The sequence below is a fragment of the Electrophorus electricus genome, chromosome 5, assembly GCF_041902795.1.
Source record: "Electrophorus electricus isolate QZ-2024a chromosome 5, ASM4190279v1, whole genome shotgun sequence".
Classification (NCBI taxonomy): domain Eukaryota; kingdom Metazoa; phylum Chordata; class Actinopteri; order Gymnotiformes; family Gymnotidae; genus Electrophorus; species Electrophorus electricus.
This window is the reverse complement of record NC_137501.1, coordinates 8,265,795-8,286,831: the sequence shown is the minus strand read 5'-3', so window position 1 is coordinate 8,286,831 and position 21,037 is coordinate 8,265,795. Positions and strand designations below refer to the sequence as shown.

At 40.6% G+C, this 21,037-nt stretch overlaps 1 protein-coding gene and 1 long non-coding RNA gene across 2 annotated transcripts in view; one reads left to right on the top strand and one right to left on the bottom strand.

Moving 5' to 3' along the window:
* The window catches only part of tmem8b (transmembrane protein 8B), a 97,839-nt gene that overhangs the window by 17,305 nt on the left and 59,497 nt on the right, over positions 1 to 21,037 (bottom strand). The window contains exons 6-9 of the mRNA XM_035530385.2: positions 11,652 to 12,031; positions 2,136 to 2,232; positions 1,398 to 1,521; positions 548 to 690 (exon numbers count right to left, since the gene is read on the bottom strand). Of these exons, the coding sequence (XP_035386278.1) occupies positions 548 to 690; positions 1,398 to 1,521; positions 2,136 to 2,232; positions 11,652 to 12,031 (744 nt within the window). The remainder of the gene's footprint in view (positions 1 to 547; positions 691 to 1,397; positions 1,522 to 2,135; positions 2,233 to 11,651; positions 12,032 to 21,037) is intronic.
* On the top strand, positions 383 to 19,283 carry LOC118242042 (uncharacterized). The gene is made up of 3 exons (XR_014123739.1): positions 383 to 575; positions 948 to 1,045; positions 18,769 to 19,283. It is a non-coding gene; the product is annotated as an uncharacterized LOC118242042 (long non-coding RNA).

Below are 21,037 nucleotides of genomic sequence, written 5' to 3'. Positions count from 1 at the left end.
TTAAAAAGGGATTTTTTTTTTCTCCAAAACGGGCTGTTAGCTCGCAAATATTCAAGGACAGATCGTGCAACTGACAATAGAATTCGAACACCAGAATCCAGAGGGAGAAACAAAAACCACGACGCACGAGGGAGGTAATTGAGAGGCCGTGATTAGCATTTCTTAACATTATCGCGTGTCCTCTAATTAAACAACAGTTTGATTTGGGAGCTCTTATTCACAGGAAGATATGAGTGACATACTCGTGGGTGAATCATTAAACTCCACCTGCCAATTACCATGTGATTGGCGTTAGACTGTCGAGAGGGGCGATTGCGGTGAAATTACAAAATAGCTCAGCGATTAAAATCACATTAACCTTTAAACTGATTGCAATACGAAGTGTAGTGATATACTGCATAGATTGAAACGGGTTGAAAGCCTCTTGAAATTCCTAACATCGCATTCGTGGATGGATTATAAGATTCATCTGAAGGTTTTTTAAATCCCTAAGGAGCGATTCTATTTACAAAGCGGGGAGAAAAGTTTTCGTTTCAAGACTGGTCACCTGCTTTACACTCGCATGCAGCATACAGGTAGTTATTGGTCCGGAGGAGCTTGCACTGGCCATACGTGCCGCAGTCGTTAATACACGGAGTCAGATATGAGCGTAGATAAACTTCTGATGTTATATTGGAGCATGCCTCGAACCTGCAGTAGACAACAGTAAAGGGCATTAGACAGTATTGCAGATAAGCGTTCTCTCGGGAGCTTGTTTTAAGCAACCTTCCTCTGACTTTGAGCGAAAGGCATATTGAAACGTTCACCTGAGAATAGCTGACATGGATCATTGGCAAGTTTAAAGATTTAGGAAATATAACTATGTAGATTGCTCAAAATCAAAAATCAAGATAAAACTAGATGAAAAGCGACCTTAGGTTTAAGGACACCTTTCACATCTTTTGAAGCAGTGCGATATGGGGGTGTATTCCCCACTGTGATGGCAAGGACCGAACAGCATGTTGTCAGCTTTGAGTGACTGTTTCAAACTCGCTCAACTCACCAGGTCAGTTATAATTTCATGTTTTTCTTGTATGGTTTTTTTTTTTTTATGTCTGCTTGTTTTTGAAAGCGCCAAATGGTTTTAGCATGGTAGTTGCCAACACAGAATAGCAAACTCTGTCAACCTTGATACATCTTGAAGAAACAAATACAGTAAAATGATCAACTGCCACAGTCTTTAGCTTAAAGGATTTTACTAAGTAAATGCATCAATATTACTTTTATTTAGGTGAATGCATGACAGTACCCAGCACAAAGGACATATAAAGGGGTTTGCTATGCTTGTGCGGAAGACAAAATGCAAGCCTGTGTTCCCTTAAGTGGATCTGAATTTGGCAGACATGTGTTAAACTCACCCATGCTCTGTGGAACAGAGAGATCGAAGGCTGAGGTACCAGGTTCCTGTCTGGGGGTATGGGATCCGCAGCTTAGTAATATTTGTAGTGGTGTTCACGGATAGAAGAAATCCCGAAACAGATTCTGTAAGATGTATTAAAAAGATAAAATACCACCAAGTCATCTCAGAATCAGAATCACTTTATTTCGCCAAGTTCATTACACATACAGAGAATTTCTCTTGGTGGATGCTAACAGAAACATGACATTTAACTAAGCAAATAAAATAAAGGGTAAGAAGAAATAGAAGAAAGATTAGAGTACATATAAAAAAGATATGATGTATGCATGTGAATATGTACATATGTGTGGTTCTGAGCAAAATTGGGGAATTAACTAATATTTGCAGGATATTAGAGGATGATATGAATGCGTCATTGTTTAGAATCTTTTGGTGTTTACTGCAGTTAATGAGTGTTACAGCACTGGGGAAGAAGCTCTTTGCATGTCTGGTTGCGCTGGCCTTGATGGCCTTGAGTCTTCAACCAGTATCTGGATGATGGTGATGTCCAGAGTGAGAGGCACCATCTATAGTCTTGCCAGCACGCTTCGTGACCCTGCTTTTGTAAATGTCCTGAAGACATGGAAGGCTAGATCCAGTGATCCTCTGCTGTACAGATCTCTGTTTATCTGTTTGCTTTGTCTGTTTGTCTGTCATGACAAAGAACTACCCCAGGTTGTACTTAAACGTTTCCTACCAGATTCGCATTTCACAGAGGAGTTCTCTCGAAGGGATAGCGGCATTCCATGATTCAGGCAGCCGAACACGGTAACATTCTCTCCTTTCACCGAGGACTGTTCAAAACAGTAAAACACGTTTGTTAAAAATAACGTCATACAGTAATGAAGGTAATAAAATAAATAAATAATAAATAAATAGATAAATAGCGTGTTTAAAACCAAAATATATATGGTACGCAGATCATTTAACACGGTATATTTAAAATGTCACATTTTTATATGATACGTGCTTTTGGAGTTGCTTGTGAGTAGAGATAACGGGGAGAGCATCTGGCAGCATATGCCCTCTGAATGTCCGCAGCCATCTGAAAATAAAGATGTTCGCCCTCGTGTCTCCCTCGGCACATGAATAATAGAAAGGGCTCCGCGAAGAAGCGAATCCAGGACACGAGGCAAATTAGCGGCTCTTGCGCAGGCATTTCAAAGAGAAAGCGAGAGCGCGCGAGAGAGACCTAACGGAAAGTGTCACGTCCTTTTCAGCTAATCAGAGTTGTTAGAAAATGCCGCGGGGCGCTAACCTCGCTGGGTGATGCAAAGTAAAGGGGTTTAATAATTGAGTTACTTGTGTTGTTGCTGCTACCTCATTATAGCGCAACAAGACATGATTGACCCCAAAAGAAGTTGCATTCCCCACTGGCTTCCAGAAAATTGAGCTCCCATTCTGTAATCGAGGCCTGTGAGCTGATCACTGCTGAAGGGTTTTAGGATCTATATCCAGACCCACATCAACTCAAGCCTGAAGGTAGGCATCAGCCAACGCAGTGTATTAGTCATTCCAGTTTCGAAAACAAGCCGATATAAAAGGGAAATTAATTTATATGCTGAAGAAAAGGAGTGGATGGCAGTGATGTGATTGTGAAGAACTACAATGTCAAACAGAGATATCCATAACGCTGAAGCCTTTATATTAATCACCATTACACAGATTGCCATTTTCTATGTTCACTGTTGCTTTGTATGCACCAAGCACCACTGAAATGCTGACACTGATCCAAGCACCTGTATTGAGCTGGCCTCAGACCAGACTCCAATCTGGAAAGTACACTTTCAAACAATGACTGATGGCAAGAGGAGCTGAGCTTAGGGCAGTCCTTGGCTATCATTCAAACCACTCTGAGAATTAACAGCTGGCAAAAGTGTCCACTCCCACCCTGCCACAGGAGAGACCACAGCATAGTGTACAAGTCAGCCGTCAAGCTGGAAGACCACACTTACCACAAAATGGCCATTATGTACACAGGAGAGCTCCTGCAGCCAGTCACTGACACTGGCCAAGGTTATTGAGGGCAACAGTTGATGAGGAACCAATGGTTTTTCATGTTCATTTTACACAAACCACAGTGCTGTCACTAGCTGGTGTGTTTTTTTACAGTCAATGATCACGGATGTAAATCACAGTGCTCTCTTGACAGGAAATGCTCACATTCTTTCACTTCATTTCCTGTGATGTAAGATGTTCTAAACACATATTCTACCTGAAATTCAGTTCATCACGGTTATTTTTAATCTGTTCAGTTCTGGTTTTGTTTTGTTTTTACAGTACATACTGTATGTTCAGTTCTTTTAAAAATTAATTGATTTTATTTACCATTTTCCTAACCCTTTATTTCAATTAATTTAATTGTCATTATATTTCCAGTGCATAAAGACACAATATCATTTAAAAGAATGTACCAGTCAGTACAATGTATTAGTGACTTCAGTTTCACAAAGAGTACAAGCTCACATGACAAGGAAATCCATTTATGTTCAAAGGAGGTGTAGAGGACACCAGCGATGTTCTTGTAGTGCGGATCTTCCAGTCAATATATCTGAAAAGATCTATGTATCAGATATTTATGCAACTTTAGAATAGCATAACTTAAATCTAAGCCTGGCAAAATTAATAATCATAAGGATAGTGGAACAGATATCACCACAGTCATACATGCATATAATATTGGCATAATTTTTATAGACAATACAAAACAATAAATACTGTGTGATTCCAGACTCTTTCTCTTTACAGTTAATATTAATACTTTTGGGAAACTGGTCCCATATTTATTTACAGGCAGACATTTATTTACAATAAGTATCATTCACTAAGTATCATATACTAAGTATTATGTACTATGTATTAATTAACCATTGTTCATAGCCATTGCTTTGCTTCCAGCTATCGAGCCTCACTCTCCACAGACCTTGTTTCCAAATTATCCTTCTGGAGGCTCACTGCTGTTCAGCTAGAAGGATAGAATTACCATGACAACATCAGGTTCTTGGACCTCACAGTAGATGCAGCAGAGCTGGTGGCAGGTCTGAATGAGGTTCAACATCAAACTGTCTAAAATAGTCACACAAAGCTCCCTGGGGGAAACATTTCTGCCCCTGCTCTCACACACAAGCACACTCACTCACCTTCACAGAGTGTGGTTTCTCTCTTTCATTTAATTGTGCACATGTGGACACATGCGCAAAGACAGACACACACATATGCCCACAAACGCGCATACACACACACACACACACACACACACACACACACACACACACAGAGGTCCTGTTCTGGCTTTTTGCTATAGCTCATTAGCCCATCTCTCCCCTGCTTGCATCCAATCAGGTATGAGTGTCTGTTTGAGGACACACTCTGTAGCTAAGTGTACAGTGTGTGTGTGTGTGTGTGTGTGTGTGTGTGTGTGTGTGTGTGTGCGTGCACATTGGCCCCATCATATTTATATTCATACAGAAAAGAGGCCAAGCCACTCAGCTAAACACTCTGTTTACATTTCCACTGGTCCAGAAAGTCAATAGGAGGTTAAGCAACCCCTATGTGATTTTATTTTATGAAGGAAAAATCAACAGAGAAACAAGTTTGACCTTGTTCACCCAGCTGTGTCTCTGTGGCACAGGTGATGAGACAGTTAGAGCAACAGCCAAACTTGTCAAGTAAGTTAAATGCTATAAGGAATTTAAAATGTACTGTCATTTCTTGTCAAGTATTTCATTACATGTTCAAATACACAGAGGAAAACAATCACATTTTTAACATCAAAATACTTTATAATGGATGTTAACAGGAATTAATGCATTGAGTAGCCAGTTTAGGTATATCTATTCTACAGCTGCACCTATAGGCCAGTCCTTTGTTGAGGAATCCATGTCTTTAGATGTTAACTGACTAACTATAATTTCTCTTGCCTTCTGCACAACCATTTCCATTACCTGTTTTGTAAATAAGGGTAGATGATGTCTTATGGTATTATGCTATTATGTCACATTCATAAGTGTTTGTATAAACAGTATTTATGAAAGCATTTGCTGTGTAGATGCATATTAAATGTTTTCAGCTAACACTGTCCTTTGGTCAAAACACGTCAATCAATAAAGAGGGCAGTAAAGGCTAACAATGTACACAGGATACTGAACTCTTGTAAAGTCAATGAACTGACTTCAGAGTACAATACTGGTCCCAGGAGTGGTGGAGTACACATTACACTTGAATGTACGGCAGCCTGCTCCAAACATCTGTAGACTAAATATACCTAATGATGTAATCAGTCAGTGTAGGCTCATATGCTTGTAAGTGCCAAACAGTGTAAAGGATTGTGGCACTTAATGTGAACTAGTGAAGTCAAGTTGAATCAGTCTTATGTGAACAACATTAAAGATGAACACAGAAATATATATACAGCCACCAACAGCCACATTAGAAACGTTTATTTATTAGAAACACCTTGTAGGTGTCTGTTGCCATCTGGCACTGTGCATATTTTGCATTAGCCACTCTCCAGCTTTTGTGAATGGTCAATTTCAGACCACAGGGCGTCTTTTGCCTGGGTTTTTCTGACTGGGAGATAATTCTCAGCACAGCGGTGGCTTTGACTGCTGTAAGAGCTCCAGCAGCACAGCTGTGCCTGATGTACCAGGACAGCACCCACTGTGATGACACTGCCATGTCAGTGTCTGTGCCATGTTGAGAATAATCTGTCACCCAATACTATCCAGTCAGCAGTGGTCCTGCGGTCAGGAACTAGCTAGTTGTGAATGGGGTAGAGGGTAGCTGAAAAATTGTGGATAGCAAGTGTGATGACAATCTCCAGTTGTAAATCTGTAGAATGCACCTCTAATATAAGTATCCATAATAAAATGAATAGTGCAGACTGCCAAGAAAATACTTCAGTTTTGCCTTATCTTTATTCAAAAAGATATTAGTTATTTAAATTGCTGTAGATGTATTAAATTCCTATACAAACATTCATTTAGGATAATTTATTTATTTATTTTTATTTTTTTTACAGAAAGGATAGCTAGTTAGCCTGGCTAGGATGTCATCTTGAATGTGATACACAAATTAAATCATCCTCAATTTATTTATTTAATCCTGTGTGATTATGCTATCATGCTGTAGATCACAACATGCTCACAGTCAGCAATGAATAATCCCAGAGTAATTACCATAATGAATAATCTCTGTTTAATTAGCATAATGGGTCTTGCTGAGCAGGCAACATGACTGTCAAGGAGGCAGGACAGTAAATTCACAATGACTTGTACTGCTTGATATTCTGGTGAGCCAAAACTGCCAAACTGAGGAAGTGGCTTTGTGTGAACTAGCCATAATGTAGAGTAAATTGTTAAGTGTCACGTTGGGGCTGCATTTGTGCACAAAGCATGCAGTCATCAATATGTATCTCATAGCAGAAGCGTATCTAGGTTTCAAGATAACTGTCGAGACTGCCTAAGAAAAAGGATCCAGTGCTGCTGGATAGACTTCACTGTTAAATAAAGTTGTTTAGATAATAATTTTGCTTAACACATGCATGTGTGAAGTAGGTTTGAGGGTGAGGTCTTACTTAAAGAGAAGATTTCCAGTGAATGGGTGAGAACATCTGTTCTCTGTTCATCACTCTATTTATGACTGTTTACTCTGTTTATGACTGTTTAAAGTAACTGAAAGCCAGGACAAGCCTAGAAGAAGTACATACAGGTGTTGAAGAAGATAATATGACACTTTATATCTATTTTTCTCTAAACGTGTAGAACTTGCACCGTTTTTACCCTGGGCTCCTATAGGTACATGCAATGTGATTCCCCTGCTGCTAAAATATTTCTGATCCTGGCAAGATTTTGCCAAAATAGATAATAACGTAGGCTCCAGAGATATACATTGCTGCATTTAAATTTAGCTCTACTGGTTACAAATCTGAACATTTTGTCCACTGCTGTAAAGTAATCAATGCCAACAGCCCCAGCTGCTGTGGGAATATTCAGTACTATTTATTACATCTAAGTCTGAATAAAATATGTGACAATACATTTTGTTTGAGAGACCATACTGGTTGACAGGCTCTGTCAAGAGACACACCACAGCTTGGGAAAATTACCAAGCTGTGCCTCATAGCCTATAATATGTAAAATCATTATCTCACCAGGGCTTGCTATTGGCATCATTATAGCAGTTCTAAAATTGAGATGTTCCATTCTAAGCATCAGTATTACCACTTGCGCAACACTGAAACCACTGGCCAACAGCATGAATGGCGCATTGATTTCATGGAAAGAAGGTTCCCATTTTCAAATACAGGAGGCTACTCATTTTGCCAATCTGAGGCCATCACTTCGAGTGTACCGAACAAACGAAAACGAGGTCCTTTTTCTCCAGCTGCCTCTCTTTATGCCTATCCAGAAAGTCTCATTAGTGCCAGGTAATTGCATTTTTCTTCCCAGACCAGAGCTGGCTGCCCTCTAATGGATGCCATTTTCCATTAATTACAGAGTAGAGGACGCTTCCAGGAGGGCGGACAGGGAGGGATGAGGGACACAGACAGATAGGCATGTCCTCCATTGATTTCCTCTGCAACTATGGACCGTGCTTTTGCACCAGTGTCACACCATATGTGGTCGCAGGCTAACCTGGTTCTGCATGAATAGTGCCATTGCTGGGAATGAAGTTCAACCCTGAAATGTCAGCAAGCAGAGGTTAATCAAGGAGAGGACACCCACGGCTGTGAAGAGCAGGGAGTTTCATTGTGCCCCATGGTAGACAGGAATCCTTCAGCCAAGCTGCATGGAATACTGATTACAGGAATCATATATATACATGGGAAGTGGGAATGCTAGTATGCACCTGGAGTATATTACCTGTATATGTACCTGGAGTGGTTTCTGACCATGCAGTATGAAGTGGTAACAGCTATCATAAGTCTTTTGGATTTACACAGTTGATTTAAACAGCCCTTTTTAAAAAAAAGTTACCATTGTTTTATTTTTTTGATGAACACTCATATTTTAGTCCAATTAGAGTCACATCAAATTGATTTATTATTGTTATTGTCAAAATGACAAAAATTAATTTTCCCACCAGAAATAAGGATGTTTTAATAAATTTACTCAAACAATGAAATTGGAAATCAGCAATATATTCAGAGATTTATGAGCAAAGTGGGCTTATTTGGCTATTCATTATAATGTCTAGAAGCTGTTGCTTCAAACAAAAAACAAACCTTTCAATGCAATTCATGTAACCATAGTGTATTTTTCTGATGCTGACATGGTACAAGGTATTGTGAGGAAAAATACAATTGCAGTTCAGGATACAGCATTTTTTTTCTGCCCAGATCTGTAGGCAGTTGTTTCACAGCAAACCTGTCTCTCACCAATATAGCAAAGTGTGATGAGGCTGCTCCTTTGACAGAAATGACAGACCCCAGTGTTTGCCCTGGATGCGAAAATGAACCCTGACCAGTAGTTTCATCGTGCCACCACTACCTTTGCCAAGATTAAAAACATAAATCCTTTGTTGCTGGATTGTATTTTGGTCACTGTTCTAACTGACCACTGTATCATCTTTCAGTGTTGTTAACTTGCCAGTTCTTAGCTTCAGCCTTTTGTGAGGGCTTGACTCACGGCACACTGAGCCAGGCTACTCTGTGTGGTGAACGCCTTCAAAATCGGTCTGTTCCAAGTGTATTATTCTCTTCATCCAAGTTGCTCGTGACTAGTCCTGAGTCCAACAGAGCCAATAGCTAAAATGGCTCCCATTAACTGTCCTGCTCATAAACCTGCAGTACAATATCCATCACCTCATCGTCCTTGTAGGATAATTCCCAGGTGCCATCATATGGCAGCAGGCGGAAATCATTTGCTTTACGACAGCAGCACACACTCAAGAGGCCAGTCTTTACTCCAACTTTAAAAGAGGCCCTTTTTCACAATGCCCAGAGCTGCCATTAAAAGTGAAAAGTGAAAAGGCAATCTACTGCTAGCTTCCAAAGTGCTGATTGAGGAAAATGACTTTTTAGCTCACCGATGCAGGTCACTTTAACTCCTTTGGCTGCCTGGACTGACACAGGACTGTTTCTAATAGCACAGTGCTTCACATGAGCAAGTTTGATTTTAACAATAGGGAAAAATAATTTCAGGAATATGCAAAGCACATAATATGTCCTTTTGAAGTGAACAGTTGTGTTTGAGGACAGCTTCCTACTCTTTCTCCATATGGTACGTGAATTGTGATCATCCGATCATTTTTGTTTTTTTGCATACTGCTTTCCTTGACATCTACAGTTTAAAAATTGCACAAGACTGGATATGTGTTGAAAATGTTACTGGATTCAAAGGTTCATCTGCAAGTGTATAATTATAGTTTCTGAGCCTTCTGAAACCCAATTTTCCCATCTATAGAACTTTTATTTTAAAAGGATACAGTGCTATGAAATGCCTATTCTCACATATACTGTTTTGTGCATTTATGGTGTCAGAAGAGAAAAATCACTCATCACTCTTTCTCTTTCACTACCAACAATCATATCCTGTCTCTGTCTGGTCAGGACCACTCAGACACACTTCAGCATTCCCTCTTAGCACCTCACGTTCCACCTCTTGGGTATTGAAAGCTTCATATTTGGCGTTTTAAAATAAGCCCAGCCAGTGGCAGCTTATTTTCTTTGCTGATATCACTCCAGGAGATATCACTCCATTAACGCACGTTGATGAAATCTCAAGAGGAAATGGAGGTGAGGAGGATGTGGCTGCGCTTTTGTGACTGAATGGGCCCAAGATCGAAGGGCTGCTTAATAGATCCCACCTCCCATTCCGTCTGACCTTTTGAAGCCTTCCACTGACATTCAAATCAAGGATAGAGTACATTTCTGTTATCGCCCCCTTGATGTTCGCATGGAACCTCTCCAGGTGATCCATCGTGATTCAAGCTGTGATTAAAGATCATATCCAACAGCTTATATATTTTTTTGCCTCAGAAACAAAGTGAAGTTCAAGACTTGACGGCAGAAAATGACAGTGACATTTGCAGCAGCACTCTTCAGGTGTTACCATTCCCACACTGGCTACTGCCTGGCACTCAATTGATTGCTAACATTTGTTATTAATCAGGCTAAAGTGCACACATTCTCATCCGTCCATGTGCAGTGCAGTGTTAGAAATTTCCACAGACCTAACCTTGAGCCTTTTGAAATGCCACACGTGCCTATTCCTTTCAGTTGCAAGGGAAATGGGAAGAACTGAATAATTCAGGCTTTAATCCTTCAGACACCTCAGAGGTGTCAGAGAACTCATTGCTTCTATCAAAGCTTTCTGAATATCGGTGTCTCACTGGAGGTTTCGCAAGAACAGGCTGATTTTCTCACAATGTACCGGAATACTGCATTAAGAATTTGATTTATCAGAAGATAATATTTTGTGGTAAAGAAACTGATGTACAATTTTAGACATACAAGATAACTATAATTTGAGTTCCACAAGGTGTTATCCTTGCAGTTAGCAGCCAGTGATAAGAGAGGAAGGTGTGAATATCATTCCCTGAGAATGACAGTTATCTTCATCCTTGCTTTGCCTTGCTTCATCCTTGCAACTCATTTTACATGACTTGCATTATCACGATAGATATGAAGCCATCAATCATAATACCCTGGTGCAGGGTCGCCATGGGGGGAAGTAGGGCAATTCTAAGGGCCTGTGACTGATAGGGGCCCTAAAAAGTATTAGAACATTAGGCCAGTTTTGTTTTTTTTTGTTTGTTTGTTTTTGGGGTTTTTTGAGGGGGGGGGGGGGGGGGCAATGTTATATGTTATGCCCCCTGATACAAAGAGGGATATTAATCTTGTGTTGGCTTCAAAGTAACCATAATGTCAAACTCCAAAAATTATAGGTTAAAGAAACTGTGGCAGCAGTTTCTGTGAGGGATCTTAATTTCAATATGGTATTTTGAAGCCTTTGCATTGACAATTTTATAATTTTACAACTAATCTACTAATGTAAAGTTGTCCATTCCACAAATGTTGCTATTTATACATTCTGTTTTCCTGTACAGAAACTTCAGTCCTAGGCCAAAAATAGGATTCATAGCATAGAGTCTCTATCATCTATTTAGTCAAAAGTACTGGGGCTCACCTTTGCCAAGAGTAATCCTGAGAAAATGGTCTATAATAGATTAAAGTCTTTCTTTCAGTACAGTGTGTTCCATCAGTACTCACCACATTCAGTTTGAGCTCCATGTTGAGAACTCCTCCACTGTCCAGGACAGGCATCAGGTTGATGGCAAACACTGCTGCCCGGTCTGGGGGAATGGAAATGTTGGGCCCGAAGAAGATGTAGAAGTGCACAGAGAAGGTGTCCAATTCATTGCGCAACGTGGGTCGGATGGGCCAGCACTTATTGGTGTCGGCGGTGGGTGCCAAGTAGATGATGCTGTCTTCAGCTGTCAGCAGCAAGCCCTGATCTGAGGCATTTCGCGACAGGTTGGGCAGGCTGGCAGCAGGCAGGGTTTCTGACAGAGAGAAGCCCATCGCTATGCCAAATGACTGGGGCATATTCATGGCAGAGGAGCCCTTAGTGATGCTCGGCTTGGAGCAATCTGGAGAGAAAAGATCAAAAGAGGGTTTGAGCTTGAAAGTCTTAATGTATGCATCGATTGATCTGAGGAAGATGGGGGGATGAAGGAGAGGGATAAAGTAAATGTGAAATGAAGATGTTGTGCTCTGAGGAAGCTCCAGATTGAATATGATGTGGTAAACTGAGCATACAGGTCACAGCAAGGCTAAAAGTATCCACCTGTCAGCCCTCCATGTCCAGGAGCTGCATCTGAGAACCTTTCTTTGCAGGAAAAGCGCAAAGCCTTCCTTTCCAATTTTATCCAGAGAGTTTGCATAGGACTGTCAAGATGTCTCAGTGAATCACTGCAGTAATGCAGGAGTAGCTCAGTGAACCTTCCACAGAGGCACCAGTCATATCTTAGGGACGCATGACCCAAGGAACTCTTGACGGAATACAAAACCCCTCAAATTCAATATGCTACATTTTTAACCAATATCAATTTCTTGTCTCATCTCTGGGTTCTGCAGTGTTTTCTGATGCAGTACATAAAAAAAATAAAAACCTGCAAAGCCTCCTCTGTGTTTGGAGTCTTAATCAGATTTGAACAGCTGTCTTGCATTTCAAAAGCTCACAATGCTTTCATCGTCGATTTGTGTTGGTACTCATGGTTTTGGCAGTCACAACCTAGAGGAATACTTTCGTTAAATCCATAATTTAATTAACTCACCAAGACCCTAAACTATATGGCTCTATTCAGTTCAAGAATGACTTGGTAAAACATCATTACAGTATTTATGCCACCTCTGTTAACTTGGAGCTCTTCTCATTCATTAAGCAATAAGAAATATTGTAATTGCTGACGTGCTGATAAAGCAAATTCTGTAATTCCCCCTTGTATCTCATTATTAATAAACAGATTTTATGTCTTATGATTCATGCTATCTATAATCAACTATCTATAATCAAGACCGGAGAAGGAATGTCTGGTGTTAATTTTTTTATGGCTCAACAGCAACTTATCTGAGTACCTGAGATTATGGAACAACAAGTGTTTTCTGAGAACATCCAAAGGAGAAACAGGATCAATCACTTATTTAAAAAAAGCCTTGATTATTCTGTTAATCATGCTACATTTACGGGGTGCCTCTGACTGATCAAATCATGCCTTTTCCACACTCCTCTATAATTATCACCATTTTGCTCACAATGTCATTACCGCACAAGCCATTGGTACATCATGATGGGCAGAAGCATGCAATTATCGAGCTGCAGAGGTCTGAAGGAGGCAGACGTAGCGACATGTGGCCTAGACTGGGGATGTCTGGCTTGGCACCCGAAACAGCTGGCCTCCATCTCCTGCACCTGCATAGCCACAGGTGGTGTAGCAGGAAGTCTACATGCTGGCTCGAATGGGAAGCTCTTACTGCAACCACGCATGAAAAGAAAGTATAGCTCGTGTGACACTTCACCCACAGGGACTCCGTAAAAGACAAACAACATGTCACTTTTGCCCAACAAAGGCCATGGAAAATTGTAGTCTGGGAAAGTACTGCGTGAAAACAGTCACCAAGGGAAAAGTAAGTCTCTGTAAGTCGCTGAAACTCTAACTGAATGAAAGCATTTGGGAGTTTATAATGCAATTGTAATGCGGGCATAGCAGTACTTGAGGGCCTCACCACCCATGTCATAAGAATTCACAGTAGGCACTGAAGTTGCTTTAGTGAAGAGTGGCATTGTTTAATTAATAAAGTCTAGCAAGATTCAAAGACCATGTAACATGCTAATGTTGAGCGCTCCCTCTGCTTCCAGCCAGACCCTGTAAAAACCACTGCTCCTCACCTTCACACCGAGCATTTGCCTTCAGAGAAAGATAAAGTGAAACAGCAATTTTCCGTAGGAATCCTCTCCCAATCTGACATTTTCAACTCAGCAACTGAAATGTTTAAATGCGGGTGCACTGACAAGCCATAAACAAGCACAGATTATCAGAAAAAAAGAAGCTCAGCAAGACGCTGAGAATGTGGAGGTATTTATTTTTCATGAGGTGCTACTCCCAGAGCCCCAGAAACTCTCGACCCTGTAACATTCTATTGCTACTGCATTGGCATACAATTGTCTGCCTCTATTGCAGTCTGTTTCACTCTTATTGTGGATTACTCTATTTTCCTTTTTATCTGAGACTTCCATTGTGCACATATATTATAGATACTAGATGATGAACATTTATAACCAGAGTGGCATCCCTTAACGAATAAGTAAGAATGCGTACAGGAAGTTAGCCAGGCCTGACATCACACACTTATACTCAGTTCCTGGGAAAAAACTCTTGTGCCAGCATCAACTCGCAGTTCAAAGTCTTAGTGGCTTCTGGGTATTTACAGCAAGGCTAGCATCTGTTCATGTAAATATATGCAAAGCAGACTTGCTAGATCAAAGATTCACTTATTGGCTTTGGCTCGAGGCTAATACAACATCAATTTAACAAAGCACCGCTATAATTGCCCTGCTTACAAGTGGACAATGGTGAGAGGCAGAAAAGATGGAGATGCAAGCACACACACCAAAGCACATGTCATATTTAATGCTTCTTTGTTTTGGAAATTATAATGCATTTTATCCTTTCCATATTCCTTTTGGGCTAATACATAGAATTCGGGTGGAATAACATGATTCTTTTGTACAGTAAATGATAAAACAGTTTTGTTGGTGGTTATATTCCCAATATTATCTATGGTAAACAATAATCAGATTTGTCACAAATTAGTTAAAAAGGACATGATGTAATTAAGAAACTGATGTTATCCTTGGCTAGTCATGTTTAAACATTCATCAATGAGCACAAAAGAGGCAAAGTAAGTCTAGTGTAACAGTAAAGGCTCATGCTCTATTACAGTGCCAAAAGACAGTGGATATAAAGTGAATTACCACCTCATCTAGACTGATTTAGTGTAAGGACCCATCTTCTATGCATCTATGACGGTGGACACTGGGGAAAAAAGGGGACAGTCAGTGCAGATTTACTGGCACCGTCCACTGCGTTATTGTTCCTCGCTCTGTTCATGGCTTCCTCTCTCCTCACACGGGGCGCCAATAAAATCCAGCTGCGCGTTATCTTTTGCTGGATAATGAAAGGAGCGGCAGGTCTGATATTGATTTAAAAGTAGTGTGTGAAAAGAGCGGGTATTGTCAGTGAGATTAACAGAGCAATAAAATGTCCGCAAGGGTTACTGAGTAACTGTGGGGGTAAAATGTGTTTGCTGAAAATCATGTTAATGTCTTGTGACAGTAATGTATAATCTTGTGAATCATATTAAAATGATAACAGGAATCTAAAGGTTGGGGTGAAACAAATACATAAATAATGATATCAGTCATAGGGCTGTTCTTTATTTGCATTTAATTTCAGGCAAAATTACTATCATTACCCTCTAAGAGTACACCAGTATGTTCTATGTTCTAGGGCATAATATATAATTAAACATTTCTTGAATGCTTAATATAGCTAAATATTTCTAACTGACATTAGGTGTGATGGTTTTCAAAATCAGTGGTTGCATAATATTCATATCCAAGCGATAAATAATTTGGTGATGATGGCAGAAGTGCGAGCTGCTACTGGGCGTGAGCTCCAATTTTCATTAAACTCCCACAGTGGTTCGGAGAGACGATGAATGGGAGGAGAGGACGGCTGAGGGCGTCTGGCCCACATTTCTGGACTAACTTCCACCCCCAGCCTCCCACCCATGCCAATCACACCCCCAACGTGGTGCTCCTGCCTAACTCTGATGTAAATTTCCAATTAGATTTTTTAACAAAGACATTTTTTAAACTTCTGGTTCTCTCTGGGTTTGGGGAAGAACAGATGGGAGAGCGCAAGTAAAAAGGAGAAGTGCTGTGCAGGCGTTTGCCTACGGAGCCGGGGGCGATACTGGCCCCTCTGCCAAAACTCAGCTCCAGCGGAGGTCGGGTCAACTGAAATATCACAGGCAGAGGGCACAGCGCAACTGCTGATGCATCGCTATGGTAACTGGGCATACTAAGAGGGACAGGTGGGAGGGGGAGTGCGTGTCTGACGAGGCCAGTGCAGTGCTCTCCTCCTCTTCCCCACAGAGTTCTAATAATGCATTTCCAAACACTCTGCTGTGAGTGCCACATATTTCTCACAAGGGCTAAACTCAGTGAGAGAGCTATTTAATGTGCCTTGAGCTGAGCCATGTTGTCCAGGCACAGACATTTCAAACTCTGAAGAAGAATAAATGGTGACGATACCTTTGAGTTGGGTGGATGGGAAATGTCTTGACATTTAACGATGATATGTCTCATATTTGCTGTTTCTTCTTCATGATTTCAAAAGAATGGCAGAATAAGAACTGTAATGTGAAATGATGCCCTTTTCACCATAACAGTATATATTCCAGTTTGTACCACTGGTATATTTCTCATAAACAAATACTATATTAAATTGTTGTAAGAATTACATGATATAGATTATGAAGCACTAGCACAAGACAGAGCAAATGAAATTCCTAGCACCCCATTACAACATATAGACAAAAACTTATATATTTGTTTAAAAAGTTTTATCCAGCAAAGACGGTCAGCCAATAAAAGAAAGAGAAATAGACTTTATATAGTGATTATGGCGATCTTAAGCGATAAAAATGAATCCGAGACCTTTATTGTGCCACCAAAAGCATTCTCCATCTCTAAATATTGATTCACCAGAATACCAATTACTTTGTTGTTATTGCTGTGATAGAGACAGGTCCCTAATGCTATTACCCGAAGACAAACACTTCTGGTCAAAACTGCAAATAAAGAGTTAACTTTAACATGGGTTATTCCTTGTTCAGAGGGAGCCTCAGAAAAACCTTTGTGCCCTGGGTTTGCGGACGAACTTTTTTCCACAGCAGCTTGATGTTCTTCATCATCTGAACAAGGGCCTGCTGTCTTGTGCTTAGAAATGGAACAAAAGCTCCCCAATCCCACTGATAGCATCTTTTGTAGAATCTAAAGTGATCATTATTTAAAGAACTCTCTGACACTTAACACTATCATTGAGCCCCAAGTACCAGGTGAATTAAGAATACTCCATGCTGTTGTACACACTCTGAGCAGTATAATCAGTGCATCACAATGCTATTGCCATAGCCAAATATAGAAGAACATTAAATAATAAGAGTTAATCTAATAATCCAACCAAAAGAATGTCAATAACAAATAACATAAACCAGATGTACAAAGATGCTTTACCAATATCATCCATAGCAATTTCATATTTTTCATTCTGAGAAGCAATCCTTTCTCCTGTTCTGGATTTTCAACTCTTGTAATATTCTTGTTTATGGATATTATTCATAAGATGGGTCAACATTTGCTCACAACAGGAACTTAAAAGCTTAAGGCTCAATGTTCTAGCTGCTGAAAGAGTTCTGCCTCCCACACACTCTTGCATAGACCTCTCAGTGCACAGAACACTGAACACTGACCTCTGGATTTTGAACTTCAGTTGAATACTGTGGACAGTGATGTAAGGCTGCATATGAACATATATTCACAGCCTTGCTCCTTGAGTGGAGCTTGTTAAAAGACTTTTAACAACTGAACAATTGGCTTAAGTATCTTGCTTTTTGCTTTTTGATAGATCCTTCAAGCTGTAGTAGGAGGCAAGGAGAGAAAAGCAGAACTTTGCACACTATGGAGATGCCAATATCTATTTCAGTGGGTCTTTTCATAGACGAGTCTTGGCACAAAAGCAAGAACATTTCACAACTTCCTGAAGGCATTAGAGTTGCTAGTGGGGTGAAAGGTGGTGCTCTAGTACAGGAGTTTTTAAACCAGCCCTGGGGCACTCCAAGCCATCCCATGTCTTTCAGCTCAACAGACACCTCAGTCAAGATGTCAAGTGCTGCATGCTGCTGATTACCTGATTTAGGTATTGTTAGTATTAGAACGCAACAAAAATGTGAACTTATCTGACATTGCCGAGAACCAGACTGAAATCAACTGTTCTATGGTCTCACGTCAGTAGGAGATACGAATACATTTGGTGCATTCTGCATGTCCTGCAAAAAGTAATCTGATATATCAGAATAAAAAAAGAACTAAACCCCAAAACTATGCAACATACGTTGAAAGTGGTTTCAGTCTTCAGTTCCATGTTCCGCTCTTCCCTGTCTATAAACAGCAGCTCACAAGCTGAGATTGAATCACTGGTACAGGTCGGCTAAGGCTGGGGTTGAGGATCAGACAGGATTGTGTTAGGCAAGTGACATAAATCTGGAAGTCTAACATCATCCAGGCAGCTAGGGCTAACACCTCTCCAACCCAATGCAAGTGCAGTGCCCTGTTTTCTCATGTTATGCAACAGCTCAGTAAAACAGGCCTAACCAGTCACCATTCCCTAAAATCTCAATTTTGCATGAAATCCATATTTTGAATGAATGACTTTAATAAGAATGATAACTCACTAGTTTGATTCATGCTATATATTAACTTCATAGGAGGTTTAATTCCTTCCTCTTTATTTAATTAAAGTAGTTAAGTGTTTTTTAACAACACTAAGACAACAGTAGCTCCTCTGTATAGAGATAATGTATTGTCAATGTTATTGACAATGAAGAAGAACATTATTGGTTCATTATTGCTTCATTATTGGTTTTTACTTATCTATCTGCCAGATGCATTCATATTTAGTAGTGTTGTTTATGCTTTTTGCCATATCACTTTGTCACATGGTGAGCACCCTACTTGAACAGCCTTTTGTCTTTCTTACAGTACCAAATCAGAGAAGCTCTCAGAGGATGGCTGTAGGTGAAGCCTGACAGATGCCTGGCAGGTGGAACATTTCAGGAATCAGCAATGGCTAACCTGACACAAGAGAGAGATTAATCTCTGGCAGCTAGACAGGGCTGACCCTTTTCAAACTGCTCATCAGGTCAAAGAAGGCACAGAGTGATAACTAAACAGAAAAACAGCTGGAAAAAGTACTAGCTTTGCATGAATGGAGGTGAGAAGGTGAAGGAAGATTTCCAGCTGAAGGCTGTAATGAACGTAGATGTGTCGAAGAACAATCCGAAAACATGCTGGATCTTTAGAAAATATGAAAGGACATTCCAAAGCTAAAAGGGGACAAGTAATATGTAATAAATGAATTACGTCTATGTAATAAATGAATCACTACACACACACACACACACACACACACACACACACACACACGCGCACACAAACATGCACACACAAAGACACTCGTGCTGTTCCTATTCAACTCGATAAACAAAAATGGCATCAGTGAAACCCAACAGAGTATTAAAACTTATGTGAGAGTATTTTGGGAATTAATGCCATCTTTAATTCATACCTTCCAAGCTGCCGTCACCATTTCTTTATGCCCCACACAGTCAAATAGATTAATCAGATTTCTGTTGGTCAATTTACATGCAAAATAACCCCGATTATGGCTTAAAAATACTCCTTTGACAGAGCCACAGAGACTGTCACACAGTAACACGTTGCAGCGATTTTCAGAATGAATGGAGTTCGTAGGAGACTGAAGGATGTTAAGGATTCAGTTCAGCAGCGGAATGGCACAGGTGCTTTCCAGGACGAGCGCTGTCTGCAGGCAGTGTGCCAGCGTCTCCTCGGGGAGGAATCGCTGTCTAACGTGTCTTGTGGCTCCCACCGGGAAACTAGCGTTCGCCTCCAAACCGCTTCTGTTTGCCCAGGGCTCCAGACATGATCCGCGACCGGGTGCAGATGCCCTACGGGCAGACACTACATCCCCCTTGCCTGGCACACACGGTTGACAGCAGACCTTACATGAACAGGCTTTTCTGTCTAAAGAAAAAACACAGACAGCCCCGATTTATTAAAGACAATGTCTGGAGGAGATGAAAAGTTCTTTCCTGAGTTCCAGCTTTATCTGAGGGCAACAAGGTTGTTTTACACATTGCAAGATGGATGTAGGTTTTCCAAAACATCTGTGTCTAATGCACAAAGCCTGTCCATGTAAAATGGTCTTAAAGGTTAATATGTGAGGTCTTTAGCAGTGGGAAATGAGTCTAAGGCAGGAGTGCCAAAGTCAGCAAAATTTAGTAATTTCTCTGATCAGACACACCGTCTAAACCTGGCAATTGATTGATGAGATGAATCAGGTGCATTTAAGCAGGTCAGTCATCAAACCACACTGGTCTCTGGCCCTCTCGGACCAGGGTTTCACACTACAGTGCTACATTAACTAATATTAGCTAATAAGTAGGTGTGTCTGAGCAGCACAATCACTAAACTTGGTTGTACTTTGACACCCCTGGTCTAAGGAATAGGACTTACAAAACTAATTCCTGGGAGTGTTTGTAAATCTTCCACATGCATTCAAACGATACAGAGTTAGGAGATTTCTACTAGAAAAGACGTACTTAAGTGTGGCCTGTAGGCCACATGCTTTTAAGTACCTTTTAAGTGTTGTTATTCTTCACTAATATGTAACATCACTGCTTGCTTCACAAACACATTTTTGAGTGCTACCTCCTTTAACGTGCCGTATGGACAATCAGAACCCTTTTCATATGCTGTGTAGGTGCAAGTTAAACTACTGCTGGTTTCCTTGCGGCTCTTCCATACACACAATGAATTTAATTGTGTTCTTTAACTCGGTAGCCTGTAGCAAACCTAACACGCTAAACCCATTTTAATTGCCTCTCTGATTCCCTGAGGTCCTGATAAGGATGGGTCAACAGACTTAGGGAGACTGCGTCTTTGCCCCTCCCTACTGTGATAAGAGCTCTTGTGAAGAGACTTGTTTACGTCTGACTGCCTTTTTTCCCTTTTCTTGCCCATGATAAACCCCCCCACCCCCCCACCCCCCACCCCCCACCCAATCACTTCTCCTCCACGATAGCAAATGGAAAGGTAGTGTCAAAAAGGTGCTTATCGTCCTGGAGCATATTCCATATCTTTCAAGTTATCTAGCCTCAGCAAAATCTGAATGTCTGTCTGTTTCTTGTTTGTTGCATGTGTGACATCCCTCTTTTTCTGCTGTCCTCCA